The sequence below is a fragment of the Castor canadensis genome, chromosome 10, assembly GCF_047511655.1.
Source record: "Castor canadensis chromosome 10, mCasCan1.hap1v2, whole genome shotgun sequence".
In the NCBI taxonomy this organism is placed as follows: Eukaryota; Metazoa; Chordata; class Mammalia; order Rodentia; family Castoridae; genus Castor; species Castor canadensis.
This window is the reverse complement of record NC_133395.1, coordinates 83424290-83443306: the sequence shown is the minus strand read 5'-3', so window position 1 is coordinate 83443306 and position 19017 is coordinate 83424290. Positions and strand designations below refer to the sequence as shown.

The window sequence follows — 19017 nt, the reverse complement described above, 5'->3', positions numbered from 1 at the left end:
ATATGAAAAGGTTATAGGGAAACTAAAAATGTGAAGCAGAATTAAAATCTATCTGAAAACAGTAAAGAGCAGGAAATCAAATTAGTAATTGGAAAATTGGGAAGTTTTCCTGGAGAAAAGAACAAAGTTTAAAGAAAACGCGAGTTTGATAGATAAAGAAGACGAGAGAGAAGACAATCTCAGAATTATATATGTTACGAAAGGATAAACCAGATCAGTGGCAAAGCAAAAGTCAAAGACAGAGTAGAAGAAAATAATCTAGAACAGGAAAAAAATTATCTTCAAAAAAAGACAAATCATACAAGCTATCAGCAACAGTAAACATCAAACACTAAATACCAGTGACAAACAGTTTTGACCTCTGCATATAAGTACAGCGGAAAGATATTCCTAGATATCTTTGAAGTTCACTGAAACGCTGTCTTAAACTATAGAGATTTTATGACTGATCAGTGAGAGAGGAAATTAATTTAACATGTAGCTAAACATTATTATGAAGCATAATTTAAGTGGCAGTTTTGGTAAGGAAAGAAATGAGAAATATGCTACATTCTTCCTAATTTATGAGGGTGTTGAGAAGTGTCATTTAAGCTGAATGTGGTAGGTAGCTGTGGTAGGGTAACTGTAGTCCTCTAGCTACCCTAGAATATGAGGCAGGAGAATCACTTAAGCTCATGAGTTGGAGAAACAGCCTGGGCAGCATAGTGAGACCCTGTGTCAGAAAGAAAGAAAGGGAAAGAAAGTCCTTGATACCAAGCAGTGTTCTATTCTTATGGGAAATAAGAAGCAAGAATTCTCCTAAATTTCCATTGGGAGTGGAGTTAGCACAAGTTCTGTGAAGAGCAGATTTATGAAGTGTTTGAGTCTGGATCCAGCGAATCTTCCATTTAGTAGTTTACCCCAAGGAAAGAGGCACACAAATATTTGGAAACAACTTTAATGTTTAGCAGAATGAAAAATTATGGTATATTATGGGATGTTTTGCTGGCATTTGAAGTTACTTTTTTTTTTTCAACTTAACCTGTGATTACTCTCTTGGTAACTGAGAAAAGTATAGAAAGAAATATCAGAAGTGTTTGCTTTTATCTCTGGGAGGAGGAGGAATGGTTAATAATACCTAACTTTAATTTATTCTTTGTGCCTTTAAATGTTTTACAAATTCTCTACAAAGCATTGCTCTTTTTTTGAGGGAATCTATTTTTAAATGAGATAATAAAAATATTTTGAAGTACCTGAGACTTTAAAAGGCAGAGGCCATCTCAATAATGTAGAAACAAAATCATTGTGGATTTTGGCACTCACTGCTTATTTTTTGATGGTTGGTAATTTTATAAACACAATCTTAAAAGGCAAATTCCAGAATTTTGCATATATAATAATACAGTTCTTAGAAGACCTATAGCAAGCAAAACTGTCATTGGGTGATAAAGGGGGCTATTTTGTTGTTTCATGCAATGAAATGATGAACTAAAGAAATAGAAGGGTAAGCTGGGCGCCCAGGGCTCACGCCTGTAATCCCAGCTACTTGGGAATCTGAGATAGGAAGGACCACTGTTTGAGGCCAGCCAGGAGAATAGGTCATGAGACCTCTTCTCCAAAACAACCAGAATAAAATAGACTGCAGGTGTGGCTCAAGTGGTAGAGCACCTGCTTTGTAAGCATGAAGCCCTGAGTTCAAATCCTAGTCCCTCCCCCAACAAATTCAGGAGTGGAAGTATGGGAACAGGTGAGAAGAACATTTAAGCAGAGGCAATGGTGTGGAATATTGTAGTTCCTCTTCTGGGTGGCAATTCATAGGCATTCCTTTCCACCCTTTCTTGTAATTATTTTGTGTATATTTACTGTTACCTTCAAGTCTTCCTACAAAATGCATTTTTACATTCCCAGTGCTTTGCATGTGATGTGAATATTTATGAAAAGAATGAATTCAGGTGGGGATGTTCAAACCCCAGTGCCTCCAAAAAAGGGGAAAACTGAACTAATGAGAGTGAAAAGCGCTTATTGGTGGTTTTCTTCTTGGTGGCATGTAGAGGCTGTTTACATGTTAGCCTAGCCTCCTTACAGTGTCCCATGTGTGCTGATGACCCTCCACCAGCACATTAGCAAGTGCTCCAAGTGCCTGTTCACCTTCGCTGGTGGGGTGTGCCAGCACGAGGACAGGACAAGCAGAAAGGGTCTGTTAAACCCCTCCAAAGAAGTCAGTTCCCCAGATCCAAAGAGTGTGAAGTGTAAGGACTCTTTAAGAGAAAAAGAAACACTATTTATAAGCATTCCCACCTCTGTCCCAAAAGACTGAGCTTTGTGATTAATTGGACTTTCACTACTATGCACACATTCTTTCCTAAATGTATTGTTCACAATTTAGGTCTGCGTTTCTTAGTTCGTCTCTGCACAGATATGGGATTAAAAGAAGTTCAAGAATATGCCACAAAACTCAAGAGGCTGGAAAAAATGAAAGAAATAAGGGAACAGGTATCGTATATGCACCGAAAACTGCTGTCTGTTAATTTTCAAAATGTCAGCCTGCTGTAGCTCAAATGTGTAATGTTTGGAGCTTCTGTCAGAAAGCAGAATAGACTTTTTATTCTGCTCTGGCATAATAGGAAGAATACTAAAATTCTAGTTTAAGGGCAAAATTCTAACAGCAGTAGGGTTCTAATAGTTAATGCAGTAGCTTCTGTAGTCTTTAATGTCTGGCTGCTAACAGACTATTATAACATGAAATCACTTGCAGGTTAATTTGAAGACTTGACTTTAATTGGAGAGTCCCATTTACCAGGGGAGGAGATTACTGGTCTACAGCAATAGTATTTTTATCTTTAAGCTGTTTCCTTGTATAGCTGAGCACGGCTTGAGGAATAACATTGGCACACCTGGAAACATTGAGGACATGTCTGTAATTCATGCAGTATGGAGAACAGCAATGCTCTTATTTTTACTTCCTTAAAAGACTCATCTCCCTCAAGTATGAACCTAGAATATTTAAATTTTTAATACAGTTTTTAATATTCGCATTTAATAGAAAATACGATCTTGAAGCTGATAGTGCTATATGAGAAATAAAACTCTGAGGCTGGAGATGTAGCTGAATAGTAGAGTGATTGCCTGAGTTCAGTCTCCAGTATTGCAAAAAAAAAAAAAAAAAAAGGAAAGAAGGAAGGGAGAAAACTGAGGAATCAACTTTCTTCTCATATCATATCATATCATAAAAATATAGTGAACAACTTTCAAAAACACAATTATCTTGGCTATAGAGAAGATCTAAATTCCATATTTGCTTTCAAAATATGGTTAGTTATCTTGTCTTTGCTTTTAACATGTGACCAGATAATTCTTTTTGAAAAATACCCACTTGTGAAAAGGTTATGAGCAAATTGTTTTACTCTAAAAGTTCTGTAAAAAAAATTCCAAGTTGGTATTACAATGCAAAGTTAGGATACACAGAGCCTGTGATAACGGCCAGTCTAACCTGAGGTACCAAATGCTAATGAAATTAGATAACTGTGAAAGTTTTGTAAAACGTAAACTGGTGGTAAATAGAAGTTCAAACAATCATAATTACTATAATCCCAATTAACTGTGCTTCATTCATAAGATTCAAAAAATATGTATTTCAAACCAAGAATGTCTTTTTTTCTCAATTCATTATTACATAAGTTCCCTAATATAGAACCACGGATACATATGGAAAGTTATTTTCCCATGTTCACAAATTCGAGCATCAGTAGTTTAAATTAGTTTACACTGAACAATGAACACAGGCTTCTGCGAGTGTGGATCAGACTACAAGCTTCTTGTAACTCGTAGACTTCCGGCATGGAGCCCTTTTAAACAATAAGTAACCTGTCACTCCCTGAGAACTTTCTTGGAAAAGGTTCACAAGGGATCTTTAGCAAACATTGAGGAGTAAAATCTAAAACATCCTCCTTTAACTAGACTTAGAATTACTTTTCATAATATTGTATAGCTTACCGTTAATTTAATTCTTGCATTCTTAGCTATTTATTTTAGTTCAATCCTTAGAGATACTGTTCTCTCATTTTAGTCTTTATAGGATTTGTGACTGTACATTCATGCCCTCTCTCCCTTTACCGTTTTCCCTCCTCTTATTTTCTCATTTTAGTACAATTTCTCTGTATTTGTTCACCTTTTTTTATCTGACTATTTTGGACTAATATTTGTGAGGACTAATGAATCATACTATATTTAAATGGATAGATTAATGTCTTTGGAACTACTTTTCATTTTCCAGCTACTGCTGTACTCTCAATTCCTCTTCCATCAAAATATCTATATACTTATTAGTTAGATTTTGTCTCTTTCTCTCATAGACCTAAAGCCTTTTCATATTCATCTGCACTTTGAAAAAATAAAACTTCCTTTTTATGGTGAAAATAACAGTTTCTTCAAAAGGGACTTAAATCTGTGCTCAGCAAACCTTTTTTTTCAATATTTTCATGAAAATAAATAAAATCAAGTCATAGAAGTTGATAGTGTCAACTGTATGTGAAGAAGAATATTTAAAACCCTGAGGAAAGGACTAGGTGGTAGAGCAGTTGCCTAGCATGGGCTAGACCCTGTATTTTTCCCCACCACCACAACGAATGAATGAATGAATGTGTGAATAAATGAGTGAATAAATAAATAAACTCCCAGGTACAAACCATTTGTCAGGGACTCCCAGGAATTTTAGAAATACTATTTTTCTACAAATTATTTATGTTATATTCACTAAAATAATTCCGTAATGACTTTATTTCAGACTACTTTAGATAGAATTTTAAAGCCTATAGAAATTGTTTTAAGAAAGGGGGAGTGAGGAAGGGGAATGGGTGTAAAGGCAATAACTTTGATGAAGGTACATCATGTGCATGTGTGGAAGTATCCCAATGAAACCTATTTGTACAAATAATTTATGGTAATAAAAAAGGTAAGTAAACTCATAAGTTACTATTGACTCATTTAAATTGTCCAATGTTATCTTCTCTTAACAAATTAACACCTCCCCATACTTACACAGCACCTCTTTGGGTAATATTTTGTCCCTCATTGTAATCTGAATAAAACCCTGTATCACTTGGGTATCTCATTCAGCTTTTCCTTAATGTTTTCCACTCCAACTTTGGTGTATCTGAGTTTTTCTTTAGAGTTAAAATTATTGTCCACATTCACACAATACTAAAATAAAGATTTAGTCTATTTCTTTTATTTCCTTGAAATCTATTTGGTTTCTCTAGACTCACTCCATGCTCAGTGGCTCTTTTCTTTTTCTACCTTTTTTTCAAATTGTCCTATTTGCATATGAGTTTTCTCAATATCTTGCATTCATTGTCCATTATACATGAAGGAAACATTTTCTTGATGTTTTCTTACCCAAGTTTTGCTTCTGACGACAGAGTGGAGGGGCACTAATGGAAAAGAAAGGTCCTATGAAGAAAAGAGGTTTAAAGAGAAAGAATTCACACATATCTGAGAACCAACGTCTAAATTATTGTCTGCCCTGTTTCAGTTTGTTGTTCTTAGATTATGAACCTGTGGGGCCAGGCATTCTGTTTCTGGCTTGTATAGGGTATACAAAGGAATACAAAATATAATAAGCTTGTGAATTAAGGTTGCTCTCCTTTCCTGAATTTGAACTTAAAGCTTCTTTTTATCTTTTCTGTGCATTTCTTACTTAGGATCAATCCTGATGCAAAAACTTTTAACCCTTACCCTGTGTAATTAAAATTTCTTCCCAAACATTGTCAATGCCTGTATAATATCTTCTTATTCAGATGTATCTTGATTTATTCAAACATTTCAATGCTGTTAGTGAAGTGTTACTTTAATATTTAGTAGCTTTCTCTGATTAGTCTAATTTTCTAATGTTTCTTGCTGAAGTTCTTGGTTCCTATTTGTAGGCGAGCTCTTACACATACTTGACTTGAGACATTTTGTGAGATGCCATGTAATTGAAACCAGGGATAGCATAATCCACCCTCCACTTGGAGCTGCTAAAGAATGCAGAATTGACCCCCAGTCTTTATGCCTTACTTTTCTCTTTCCTCCTGCTGATGATGGGAGAAGTTTGGCAGCAGGAAGAATGGTAGCAGTCCTTTTCCCTTTAACTCCACTTTTTACAGTGGCCTTGACATAGACCTTGACAATAACAGTGGGGGCTGAATTTGGTGGTAGAGCACCTGCCTAGTATGTAAGAGGTCCTCGGTTCAATCCACAATCCTGCAAATAACCACAGTGGCTTGCATTTGTTCAGTGCGTGATAAATGCAGGCATTGTTCTAAGCATTCCACACTTACTGACTGATTCAGTATTACCAGTAATCCTATGGTGCTAGATGTCTCTTTATTGATTTTTTTTTTGTCTTTTTTTTTTAGGTGAGAAAGTGGAGGGAGACCCATGGTGGTCACATAACTTGTACCAAGTCAATAGTATGTGGTGACAGGTGGAGGCTTCAAATCCAGTGTCTTACCACCTTATAAAGAGGGGAGAAACTGGGTGACACCATGATTTTCAATTGATTTGTAGCCCTTACCTAATTTGCATCCAGAAAAGTTAGTACCTCTTTCCGGGAATGACATTAAAGTGTTCTTGTCATCAGTCTGCCATAATTAAACTAGAGGTTAGCATATCAGAATGGTGCTACTTAAAGTGTGACCTGTGACCAGTGGAACCTCAAAATCACCTGAGGGCTCAGTGTTGAAAGACCTTGGGACCCAGCCCACACTCTACACTAGAAATAAAATCTCCTGGTATGGAGACAAGAATTTGTGTGTGTTAAACAAGTTTTGCAAGTGGTTTTCACACTGAAGTTTGAGATACACTCAGCCTTTAGACCCATGTAGGGTTATCTTGCAGATAACCAGCTTAGAGTATAGAATCTGATTAAAGGAGGAAAAGTAGACATAAAATAAATCAGGCCATGGATTTTAAAAATGTTTATAAATGGAAAAGGATCTATATAGACTTAAGAAAGGATAAACCAATCCAGGATTTTGTGGGTCAAGATAATGTCTGTCCCTGAGCCCCTGCCTCCTATATTAAAATATCAGAGCTAGAAATTTTACATAGGTTGGTGTTTTAGGGAAACTCATCTTCTTCCTGGAACTGTTAATGGAGAGGAAGACTGTTCTGCCCCAGTGCTTGAGCAATCGACATTCCTGAGTAGAAGAAAACTCTGCACATTCTGCATTCATTAGTGCCTGTAGAAAGCAGTTCTGGGCACAGGCCAGACAGACACTCCTTGCCTGCATTGCTGAACACTGGGTGCCCTGCAATCTGCCAGCCCCAGAGCAATGCTCTTTTTAAAATGATGTTTTGCTATTTTGCTTCACTGAATGTGAAAAACATTACCTGCAAGGAGGTCTGTCAAAGCTAGATTGCATGTGTAGAGAAGAACAAAATGGGAAGAGCAGGAATTGAAAGGACTGTTTTAAAAATGAAAAAGGAAGAGAAAACCAGCAAGAATACCAAAGAGGGTTAGGAAACAAAAGGAAAGGATTAAGAGGAAAAAGAAAATGCATAAATGATATATTTACAAATAAAGTTTTCATTGCTCATCCAAAAAATAGAAGTATATTTATGATTAAAATTTAAAAAATCATTTCAAAATATTCAAGAAAGGAATGTTCTTCCCTTATTTGTCATTTTTCTGCCAAAGAAATCAGGAAGCAATTTCAAGAAATGCTTTCTTTTAGCCACATTGACAAAATACCATGTGACATTCAAAATTAATATAAGATGTAATTAGTATTTATACTCATTTCCAATTATTAAAAACAATGGAAATAAGTATACAATATAGTGAGTAGAAACACTGTTGATTATATTTCTTAATAGGAAAGAGATTCAATTTTAAGATCCCCTAAAGGCATAGCTTTAAAATTGACTACACTGAAAAAATTCAGATTTTTAAGTTCATATTGTAATAAAATGTCTTGCACATGTTCATTATTGCATTAAGAAATTCCACAAGGGTGATGAATAGAATATATCCCCTTGGTTTCAAACATGATTTGTATGTTGACTACATTTTTCAAGGTAAGATTACCAATCCTTTTATTAAAGACTATTGATTTCAAGGCTTTCACACATTGCCTGGTGTTGGTTCCTTAGTTGGCTCACTCAGAAAGCATTTCTCAAAGTCATAAATGCATGGTGAGGATCCAGTGAGGTGTGAGTGTTGTGTCTGGTGCTCAAGGCACGCTGGTGTGATGGGAGGGTAAGAGGAGCACAGGTTGCTGTGCCTCAGCTTTGAGGCTGGGGGGCAAGTGAGATCAGCATCAGCAGGCCACTGAGAAGTAAGAGTTCTGCTCCAGATGAGGACATGACAGACAGTTCTAGGGGAGCTCGCATTTGGACAGAAGAGTTTGCCAGTATGGACAGAGGTCTGAGGATGGAAAGTAAAGGGTATGTTTATGGATTCTTTGGATTTGAAACCACTAAGAAAATAAAATTTTTTTTCTATTGAACCTGACATAAGAGCCAGTCTTTTTAAGAGTCTTTGGGTGACAAGCTCCTGTTCCATTGTACAGAAACCCAGTTCTGGAATAAAAGAGTATGGTGGATAGAACCTTATATGGATGTTTTCCTCCCTTGATGGTTGGTTAGCTCTGTGATCTGGAGAGGATGTTTAACCCTCCTTCTTCTCAAACTGTGATGGGTTTTTTATTTGTTTGTTTTTGTTTTTGGTGGTACTAGAGTTTGATCTTAGGGCCTAATGCTTGCTAGGCTGGAGCTCTACTGCTTAAGCCACTTCACCAGCCCTGTGGTGGTTATTTTTGTTACAAGAAGAATGACAATGCACAGCAGTGTCTACTCATGAAGTGTGAAAGCCCCTGCCCAGAGCTCTGTGTGTCTCCCCAAGGACAGCCAGCAGTTTGTGGGCTAGCAGTGCTTTCCAGACTATACTTGGTAGGCCTGTTCTGGATGATCTGTAAGACCTATCACCTTGTAATGGTGCTGATTTTATTCCAATTCCAGAAGAGTAGTATTGACACATTCATATTGAAAAATCGATTTAAAGGGAAAAATTGCTGTGCTCCTCTATTCTATACCTTCTTCCTATGTGGCCCTGATGCCATTTGTGTGTGTGTGTGTGTGTGTGTGTGTGTGTGTATGTGTGTAGATGTACTGAGGATTGAACTCAGGGTCTCATACATGCTAGGCAATACTCTACCACTGAGCTATATCCCCAGACTAGCATCTTTTTTTCTTTTCAGAATAACAATGACAGCTCCTTATTCATATTATTAAAAGAATATTTATTGTTTTAAATATTCTTAAAATTTCTTGAATATTCTTTTTAAATTTCAGACAGATTACTTTTATAAATAATGTTAAATAAAATAAAAACTATTAAAGAACAAGTGAAAATCACTCATACCACTATTAGCATTTTATACGGGACCAGATATATGGGTTACAGATATATACAATCATATATCAACACATACATTTTAAAATGGGAACTCTTTACAAAAATACTATCCTACAGCCTCTATCCCTGACTTAACAAAATAACATGGACAATTGTCCATGTTGGCAAATAGAGATTATTGTCATTTTTGGGCTGAATGTTCCATTATCAGGCTGTTTCCTTCCCATTGGAGCATTGATGTAATAAGAATTATTTTCACCAATCATTGTTTCAATGCTTCCTTTCTTGTCACCACTCCAAATGAGTATGAATTTCTGTAAACCCTATTAAATTAAAGCCTGCATCTTTCATATGATGAGAACTTCAATATGACTGTTTAACAAGCATTTTTTGTGCTCCTAAAACATACCTGGTCCTGTCCAAGACTTGAGATGAGTCACATATCAGATGTGTCAGGAGCCTGGCCCCCCCCAGGACTGTGGCTTAGTGTCAGGAGAGCCTCAGGAAGCATGCCCCTGCGTGGTGTGCTCTGGGTAATCCACTTGTGTGCCATGGGGCTTAGTGGTTCTCATTTGCATTGGCCCCTGCTACACAAATTTTTACTTTTGGATCAATTTTATTTTCCTAGTTTTGTATTCTCTTTCTCCAGAAGGTTCTAGCAGTCTCTATAAGCCTCTGCCCCACCGTTGTCATTGTCTTTTCTCCCAGCCCAAAAGCTGCAATAAGTTATCCACACTTGATCTTTATTTTCTCACCTCCTAGGTGCTCTTCAACTCATCTAGTCTTGACTCCTCCCATCCACACAGCTTACTTCGCTCAGATTAATCACCTGCATGTAAATACATAGGATGGAGACTTAATTCTCATGCTGCCTCACCTAGTAGGAGCTGTGTTTGTGGCTCTGTAGCCCACTGCCTCCTGGTTTCCTTCCATTCCTCTGGACTCCACCTAGGCCACTTTAGCTCTCATCCCATGCTGATAGGCCCGGACCAACCCACAGCCAGCCCTAGAATCCCTGGAGTGCATCCCAGAGTTTTGACCATGGCCCTGTCTCTTGAGGGCTTTGTTTTACTTCTGGTAAGAAGAATGTAGGTCAAGACTGAAAACAACATTGGTCAGACCTCTGTCCTGTAAATGGCATCAGACATGTGCAGTTAACTGAGGATTGACAGTTCCAGTTTCTTTAAACTTAGAACCTTATCAAACTAATGTTTTGATTTTACTTTTGAAGTTGCTATCTCTGCATAAAATCATTACTACAGCTATCACAGAGGTTGGTACGTGAGACTCATTCTGGTTGAATTAGCTGATTTTCAGGTGCAAAACAGCTGTAGTAGAGGCAGGAACACCACTCTGGACACAGGAAGTGGTGGGGGAGCCAGATGAGCCAGCAAAGCATGGCATGAGCATGGGGAATGCCTGATACACAGGCACAGGAGTAGCCACCTGAGACACGGGGTATCTCTGAGAAGATGAGAGGAAGATGAGGAAAGCCTGGGAGACAGAGGGAGGATCTAACTGGTGCATGCTGGGAAGAGGCTGGCATATCCAAGAGATGCTGCAGCCTTTGGGTCATGAAGTAGGCAGGACAGTCGGTTGGCAGTGACGAGAACTGAGTGTGCTGATTGTGGAGCATAGTGAGGATGCAGAGCAGCTAGTGGGGATCCCCGGAGGGCTGTGTGTGTGTGTGTGTGTGTGTGTGTGTGTGTGCTTTTGGGATTTCTCAGGGCCCCAGGAGTAAGAAAGCAGGAAGTGACTGCAGCAACCCGGGCTTAGGTTCTCTTGGTGAGTAAACCAGACAAGAGCCTCAGGGTTCTGATATGTCTACACTGACCAAGGTGGGTCACAAATCTGAAGGGGAAGACAGTATGGGTTTTCAGGATAATTAGAAGAAGAGGGATAGGAGCCAGGGGAGTAGAAGGTTCCAGGTAAGGCAGGGAACAGGTGTGGTGGGTAGTAAAGATGTGGTGATCTAGAATATACACTTCGTAGTGTTCTGTCCTACAAGAGCCTCTTCACAGTTGAAACTGTCAGATCACATGGGATTGGTGTTGATGAGCTTTTGCAGGTACTATTGGAGATGATCAATCTGGAATAAGGTCAGATTATAGATGTTTAAATTCTTATTTTGTTTCAGGGATTTTCCTTTGGGAGGGCAAGGGAAACAATTGTGTTTCCAGGGAGGCTTCTTTTTTTTTTTTTTTTTTTTTTTTTTTTTTTTTTAATGTAGCCCAGGTTGGCCTCAAGCTAGTGATCCTCCTTCCTCAGCCTCCTGAGTGCTTGGATTACAGTAATGACCCACCGTGTCTAGTCCATCTTTTTAATAGAAAAAAATCAGCCATGTTTCTGCAATGTTTGAAAGTTCTGAGTTTTAGGAGAGTACTTCAATGTATAGAAATGAGTTTTGAATTATTGAAAGAATTTGTTTTCTTCCTACCACAACGATTCAGTAACTCAACCATAACCTGATAATTTATAAATGTTTGAGAAGGAGTCAGGGCTCCAAAGGTAAATAATTTGCCCTTTGAATTAAATATGAAACTGTTTACATTGTTGAAGATCTAAATAAGATATCTACATTAAAACTTTTAATCTAATTGTAAATACTTATCAAAAGCTGTCTATCTGCATTCAGTAACCATCTACATGTCTGTGAATGAACCATTATACATATGAAAATTTAAGTGTGCCTTAAAGCAGATTCAGTGTTAATATAGAAATTCTGACACTTAGACAAAACACAAAAGAACTGTAACAGGAAAAAAAAAATCATAGCTTGGAGATACTTCTTATGCTTTGAGGGTGGGCTTGGATCTAAGAAAGTAAAAGACTGTAGGTATTTTGTGGGATTTTCATAGTATAGGGCCTTTATTCTAGAAGTTGAATTTCAAAACTAGTTTACCTTTTTTGACGCTGACATGGTTTGGACCCAACCAATGTATTTTAGTAGGACTCAGTAGGAAATGGCCTCTTGTAGATTTTCTTCCTCTCATCTTTCACTTCTTTTTCAAATCTTTATGTTTACGTCCTGAGCCTTCACATTAAGAAAACACTGTTCACTGGGCTTCTGAATGAAATGCCATTGCATATTTTGTAAGAGTCTGGGAGTGTGGGCTTTGAAACCTTTCCTTCCAGAACAACTCTTTTCTCCTGTAGAGTCAGCTGTCAGGTGGTGACGAATTAGTTCCAAGGGTTGCACTGAATGTCAGTTTTAAATTCAGCCTTTAGGTATATGCACCTTTGAAGTAAAGTCACTTACTCTTCTGAACTTGTCTTATTGTTCTCTAGCGCATAAAGTCGGGCAGAGATGGCAGCGGGGGCTCTCGTGGCAAACAAGAAGGGAGTGCTGGCAGTGGTAAGTGTCTCCTGCACCCTGGAGGACTGAGTTTGACAGGTTTCTAGTGCATTTCAGAATAGCCCAAAAGTGTCTCCTATGTTTGTTTGCTTATCTGTCTGCTTTATGCACAGTAAAACCTCACTTATTCTAACTTGGTAACTGGTCACTCTGATATATATATGAATGTTTATAAGTGCTCCTATATTTTAGTTCTTAAATAACATACCTGTTTCTGCTAATTGATTAATTGAGTTCATTTTTAGAGGGCCTTTTTAAAAAGGAGGTTTTACTGTGTTTCCTTTTTAAAATGTCCACTTGAAGGAGGTACCCATGAGAAGTAGGATGGTCTCACAGACTGCTGAGAGACACAGCTCTTTAGTCTGACTTGGCATAGCTCCAGTGGCAATCTAGCCGTAGACTCTGAGTGATTGTAAGGCTCTTGGCCACTCTAAAATCCCTTGACTGTGATTCCTTATGACATCATTTCTTAATAGGAAATTTTACTTAGTTTCGTTCCTTTCTACCATCGACAGAAATATACCTTCCTTTTCAACTTCTGGCAGGTAATATAAGTTAAAGTTAGTAGACATTTGGTGGTTTTAAAGAAGATAGTTGGAAAAATGCTAAAATGGGATCTACAGATATACCTGCATTCTCTCCTACCCAAATTTAGTGCTGTCCTGCACGTGGACCCTGGCTATGAGAAACTGGCCAGCTGTGTTCTGATATAGCTGTTTTGATCCAGGAGTATGACAGAGAAAAATGTAGCGCTTGTTTTCAGCATTTCCCGGATACATACTCTGTACCAGACATCACACTGAGTGCCAAAGAAATGAGTTGAGTTGGAAGGATAGGCACACAAGTGTGAGTGCTCCTGCCAGACTAGAGAAACACATGTATGTTTTCCGACTTTCTTAGGGAGAGGAACTGCATTTGGGACAAAGATTCCTTCTTGAATTCAGAGCTTGGCTCTGCCAAATATGTTTTAGTAATTATAGGCATTCATGGTACCCACTTGTAGCCAAATGGCATGGTTCCCCAAGGGCCAGTCCAACTTTTCCAACTAAACCTCCTGCTCCTGGCCTGTTTACCCTTAGGCCACAAGAGCTATGACTCAGAGTCAGTGACCCAGAACTTGAGAAATTGGTAGAAGCAGCATTAAGCCGAGTCCCAGGAGCACCAATGGAAGCCTGCCACTTCCTCAGCTATCCAGTCTCCATGGACAGTGCTATCTCTCTGCTGTCTCCAGCTCTCATGGATCTCCTTGCTTCTGCTCTAATCCCCCCTCCCCAAATCCTGCTTAATGAATCCATTTGGCCATCTGAGGTTGGATTGAGCTGAGGCTTGAGTCTGAGAGACCTGGCCCAACAGTTCTTTTTTTTTTTTCCTCATAGAGAGTGATTTATTAGGAAAGCAAAAGTACAACTCAAGGTATGAGGTAGGCAGTGCAGTGAGAGTCAACTGCCTAAACAGGGACAGTCCACCTCAAGGGGTGAGGCATGTGATTGGATAAGAACCAAATACAGCCAGCAGACCTCCCCCGAGCCCCTTAGCCAGACCTTTGGGGCCAGTCAGGTTATGAAATCCAGAACTTTTTGGAGTGTGGGAAACTAATATGGTACATTAGCCATATATCCCGTAATATCCATCATGCATGGTGTGCCATAGTCAAACAGGATTTCTTATTCAGAATCACATGCGAATATCTACATTAAGGAGAAATAGACTGCAAATAGCTTCAAATCAAGTTTTATGCCCAAGAAGTTCACATATACCACCCGAAAAGTTGGCTTCTGCAGCTCTTCAGAATTTGGAATTGTAGATGAGAGATTGTGGCTCTATATTAAAAAATGTTATTAACAGCCAAGATGTCAGCAGACAAGGCATTGTGCATCAATTAAAAGAAACTCTAGACCTATGGGCATGACTCAAGTAGTAGATCTTCCTGCCTAGCACAAGGCTGTGAGTTCAAACCCCAGTACCACCACAGAAAGAAAGGGAAGATGGGAGGAAGGGAGGTTAGGGAAGATGGGAGGGGGGAGAGAGAGAAGAGGGAGGCAGAAGAAGGAAGGAAGGGAGGAAGAGAAGGAAGGGAAGGCTAGAAAGGAAGGAAGGGAAAGAAAGGAAGGTGCCTAGACCAGCTTGCTCCTGCTTGTATATTGGAAACAAAGATATATTGGGTACAGACTTTCTTGAAATTGATGTCCCTATAAGAAGTAACTGTTACGAGCAGCCCTCCTAAATAGTAACAGTGCATTAAATTCTAGGACCAGTCTCACCTTCCTTTGAGGACACCACAGTTCCCTCTGAAAATAAATTCAGAGTAATGAGCAATTTCCTTCCTAACACAAGCAGCCTTAGTCCAGCTCTCAGAGCCTCCTTGGTCATTGCAAGCTCATGAAATCCCTCCCTGAAGCTTGAGCTTGAGCCTCCTAACTTCTTCCCTCTGAAAACCTTGTCTTGGAAACCTCTGGGACCCCAAAGGACATGCTTCAGCCCTAGGAACTGCTGAGGAGGGTGGTCAGAGTCCTACCTCAAGAAATTCTGCCCACTGAGGCTCTCATGCCTCATCCTGGAAACATCAGGCAGGCCAAGTGTGCCTGGTGACCACCAAGGTCCAGGTCCTCTGACATGAAGAGCTGTGCAGCCTTCCTGGTGACCTTCTCAGAATGTTCCTTAAATCTGTGCTGCCTCAGGCCTGGGCTCCTCCATGGTCAGGGGTATGCTGAAGAAAAGACCGACCAGAAGAAAGGTAAGGCTGCCCCACTGTGCTCTGTGACCAGGGAAGAGCCCTTTCTGTTGGGAAGTTGCCTTCTGCCCTGGCCTCCTTATCGCTGCTCTGTAGCTTTAATCAGTTTTCCTTTCCTCCATCCAGTCTGTTTCAGTTCAACACAAATAGTTAACGCTTGTGCACAAGTGAGCTTTATTCTCACATGCTGGTTTCCAAGTAGAAAACGGACACTTTCTCCATGCAGGGTTTCATGTTGCTTGGTTCTCTTGGCACAAGTTTAAAGCACTAAACAGGCCCTTTCTGAGATGCCTGCTTGTTTTTTTTTCCTCCTGGCATTCACCTTTCTGATCCTTATTTTCTGACACCTCAAGTATGTGTCTCCCCTGACTTCCATCCCACAGTTGGGTTTGGTCACCTCTGTCAGTGGTGACTCTATCCTGACACTTGTTCAAGATGGATGTTCTTGGTTCCCAGATCACTCCAGGCTGGCCCTGGCTTTGATGGCCAGCCTTGGCTTCCTCCTGCCTCCTTCTTCTAGCTCACTGTAGTAGCACCCCTGCCCTAGAGCAGCACTTCCCCAGGTGCCCTGTGAGGAGCTATTCATGATTCCTTCCTCTTCCCACTTAGGAATTCCAGACCCCATCTTAGTATCCTCACCTCTAATCCAGGGAAGAGAGAGGCCTCTTCCCATCAACACGACTAGATCTCAGAGCAGAGAGGAGAAAGAGTTTTTTATATGAGTGAGTCTGCATAAGGCCTTTGTTGTGCTAGCTTCAGTATAATATGTTAAAACAAATGCAGGGCCTCCAATGAGATTTTGAAAGCCTTGCCTCAGAGAGAGGACCATAGGGAACTTTAATATATCAGAATTACTGATTTTTATAATATAGCTATTTCTGAAGTACTTGAGGGTCCTTGAAAACTATGGGGATTTTTCTTGTTATTTTGAGGGTTTCGTATGTATGAATTAGATTAGTCCTACAGGAGCCTTGTTTTGGCTGGTGATTTGTGTAGTGACCCTCAGCTCCCTTTGCCTCAGTAATTCTCAGACTTAGAATCACCTGGAAGGCTTTGCAAACTACTAAACCTGCCGGAGGGTTTTGGAATCCATCAGCCTGGGCCTGGGCCTGGGCCTGGAAAGGCCATGTCTAACCAGCTCCCAGCAGAGCTGCCCCCTGGAGGGCCCATGGCTCCACTTTTGAGTGAGAGATGCCAACATTCAGTGTGGTAGAGTGCACTTTAAAAGGTCACTGCTGCTCCTATTACCATTTAGCCAAGTTCCCAGTGTGACAGGCTAGTTATCCAACCGGTGGCCTCACCCTGGCGCCATCACTCTAAGGGTGACACTGGAGAAACCTCATTTTAATGGTATACATGTTACACACAGAACCGATGAGGCCAGCCCATACACTGCCTGGCATGTCCGGAGGCTGGGTAAATGGTAGCTGTGGTTATTGTCACTACTTCAAGAGAAAAGAACTTGGGTTAGAATTTCCAGTGTCCATTCTGGAATTTCCAGTATTTTATTTTTACTTAACTTAAAATTAACTTAAGTGAATTCATTGTAATTACATGCTATAAAAATGCAGTGTTCTTTTACATGAAGAGTGTGAGGGTCAGGTTTTAGCAACTCAGTTGTCAAACAGGAAAAAAAAATCAAAAGCCACACTAAAAGTCAGTGTTCAAAATCAGAGCCACATTCTGCAGTTTCAGTCTTGATAGTCACATTTATGCTCTCCGTGGGTAAATTGAGTAGGGGATAACACTGGTCCTACCTATGGCATCCCCTGAACACATCTGCTTCTCATGTGTGTCTCTTCAGGTGCACGAGCACCTCCTGTGAATGGCAGTGTCTATCTTGGCATGATAGTGGCATTTTGTGAATTACTGAGTACTGTGTTAGTAAGGTTTCATTATAAATTGCTTTTTGTTTACTCTAATTGTAATAGCTTGCTATATTATTTAGTATGATTTTTATGATGTCTTAGATGTGAATTCTTCCTATGAAAATGTATCAGTTGTACACTGAAAATGAATTTATAATGGAAATCAAGATACTATGACTGAACAAAAAATCACTTTACAGTCAACAACTTTACAGGCAACTTTTTGAATATACTTCACATGTCATTTGTGAAGTATATTATAACCAAGTTTTATTTTAGTTTTCAAAAGTGAAAGTTTTATTTTTAAGATGATAGTCCAAAGGTGGGCAGTTCTTTTTGCAGGGAATACTGCACTCCAAGGAGGTGCTGCTGAAAACAGAGCTGGCCATGGTGGGGAGTGAGGGCTGGGGCTGGGTGCTGTCACTTCTCCAGGTACCACTTCTGTCACCTTGAAGAGATGTGGATCATAGCTTTGCTGTATACTGTGTTGTCTGCCCACTTGGCAGCACATGCATAGCTCAGAGGAAGCTTCTTAGTGCTGCATCTTAGAAGTTCTTAACAGCCCCATGAAGCACCACAGTATTCTCATGGCTAAAAGCCAGGAGAAATTTGCACGTGTTAGTGGACCTTGCTGGTCTGCTCTGTCAGGGTGTCCCCTGTTTTCTGACTCACTGATGCTGTACTCTGGGAATAAACACTTTCTGTAAAGGGCGAGAGAGTTAGTAGTTTCAGCTTGCAGAACACATCTCTGTAAAGACTGTCGCATTCTGCCATTGTATCACGAAAGTAGCTGTCAACAGTATGTAAGTGAATAGGTGTAAAACTTAATTATTAGATATAAAAATTTGAAAGGCATACACTTTTCATTAAATATGCTTCTTTTTTAAAAAACTATTTAAAAACATGTACAACATTCTTAGCTCAGTAGATGTACAAAAAAAGAGGTGGGCCATATTGGGCCCATAGATCATAGGGTCAGCCCCTGCTCAGAGCCAGGCTGTCCAGGAATACTCTCAGTAGTGACAGGTGGACCTAGGAATTACCCCTGACATCAAAGCACCAGTTTCAGCCATCTAATCACATGTACAGCTTGAACAGTAAGACTCCTTATCAGTCAACTTCTCACAAAGTATTTAGTGTTTAAACTCAGCCACCTCCAAAAGTCATCATACCTAACAAGTGTGTCTTTTGCATTTTCCATAAAATGGCTTCTTTCCTCTGGGCTAGACTGTGCCCTGAGTTTGCAGTCACTGCATTCTGTTTCTCAGTCCTGGTATTCGTTCAGCCTTGGGACACCCTTGTCAACTCAGCACATCTTAAGTGACCTTGGACACTTAACAAAGTCACTTAAACTCTTTGTCACAGTTTCCTCATCAGTAAAAAGAGTGTGAAAACAGGACCTGCCTCATGGGTTGTTTGAGAGGAAGAATGAGTTCATAAAGGCTCTCATGAGAATGCCTACTGAGGGTAAGCACTTGGTAAAGGATTAGTGTGGCACTCTGATTCCACTTGACAGAGAGGCACATGGGAAGTACCAGAAATCCTAGTGTCCATACTTACCCTGCATCCATGTCCTTATGGCTACTGGATGCATGGCCATGAGTTACGGCTGTTTTTCCTATCACTGTAGGGTCAAGTTTATCCATATGCAAAAGTACATGTAAACAAATGTTCCTTTGGAGTACTA

The 19017-nt window shown here is 39.7% G+C and overlaps 1 protein-coding gene across 2 annotated transcripts in view; it reads left to right on the top strand.

Annotated features, from left to right (window-relative positions):
• Nucleotides 1-19017, top strand: part of LOC109689008 (intraflagellar transport protein 88 homolog) — a 111035-nt gene that overhangs the window by 83207 nt on the left and 8811 nt on the right. For both annotated transcript variants that reach the window (XM_074043722.1, XM_020167658.2), the window contains exons 23-24: nt 2366-2472; nt 12665-12731. In XM_074043722.1, the coding sequence (XP_073899823.1) occupies nt 2366-2472; nt 12665-12731 (174 nt within the window). The remainder of the gene's footprint in view (nt 1-2365; nt 2473-12664; nt 12732-19017) is intronic.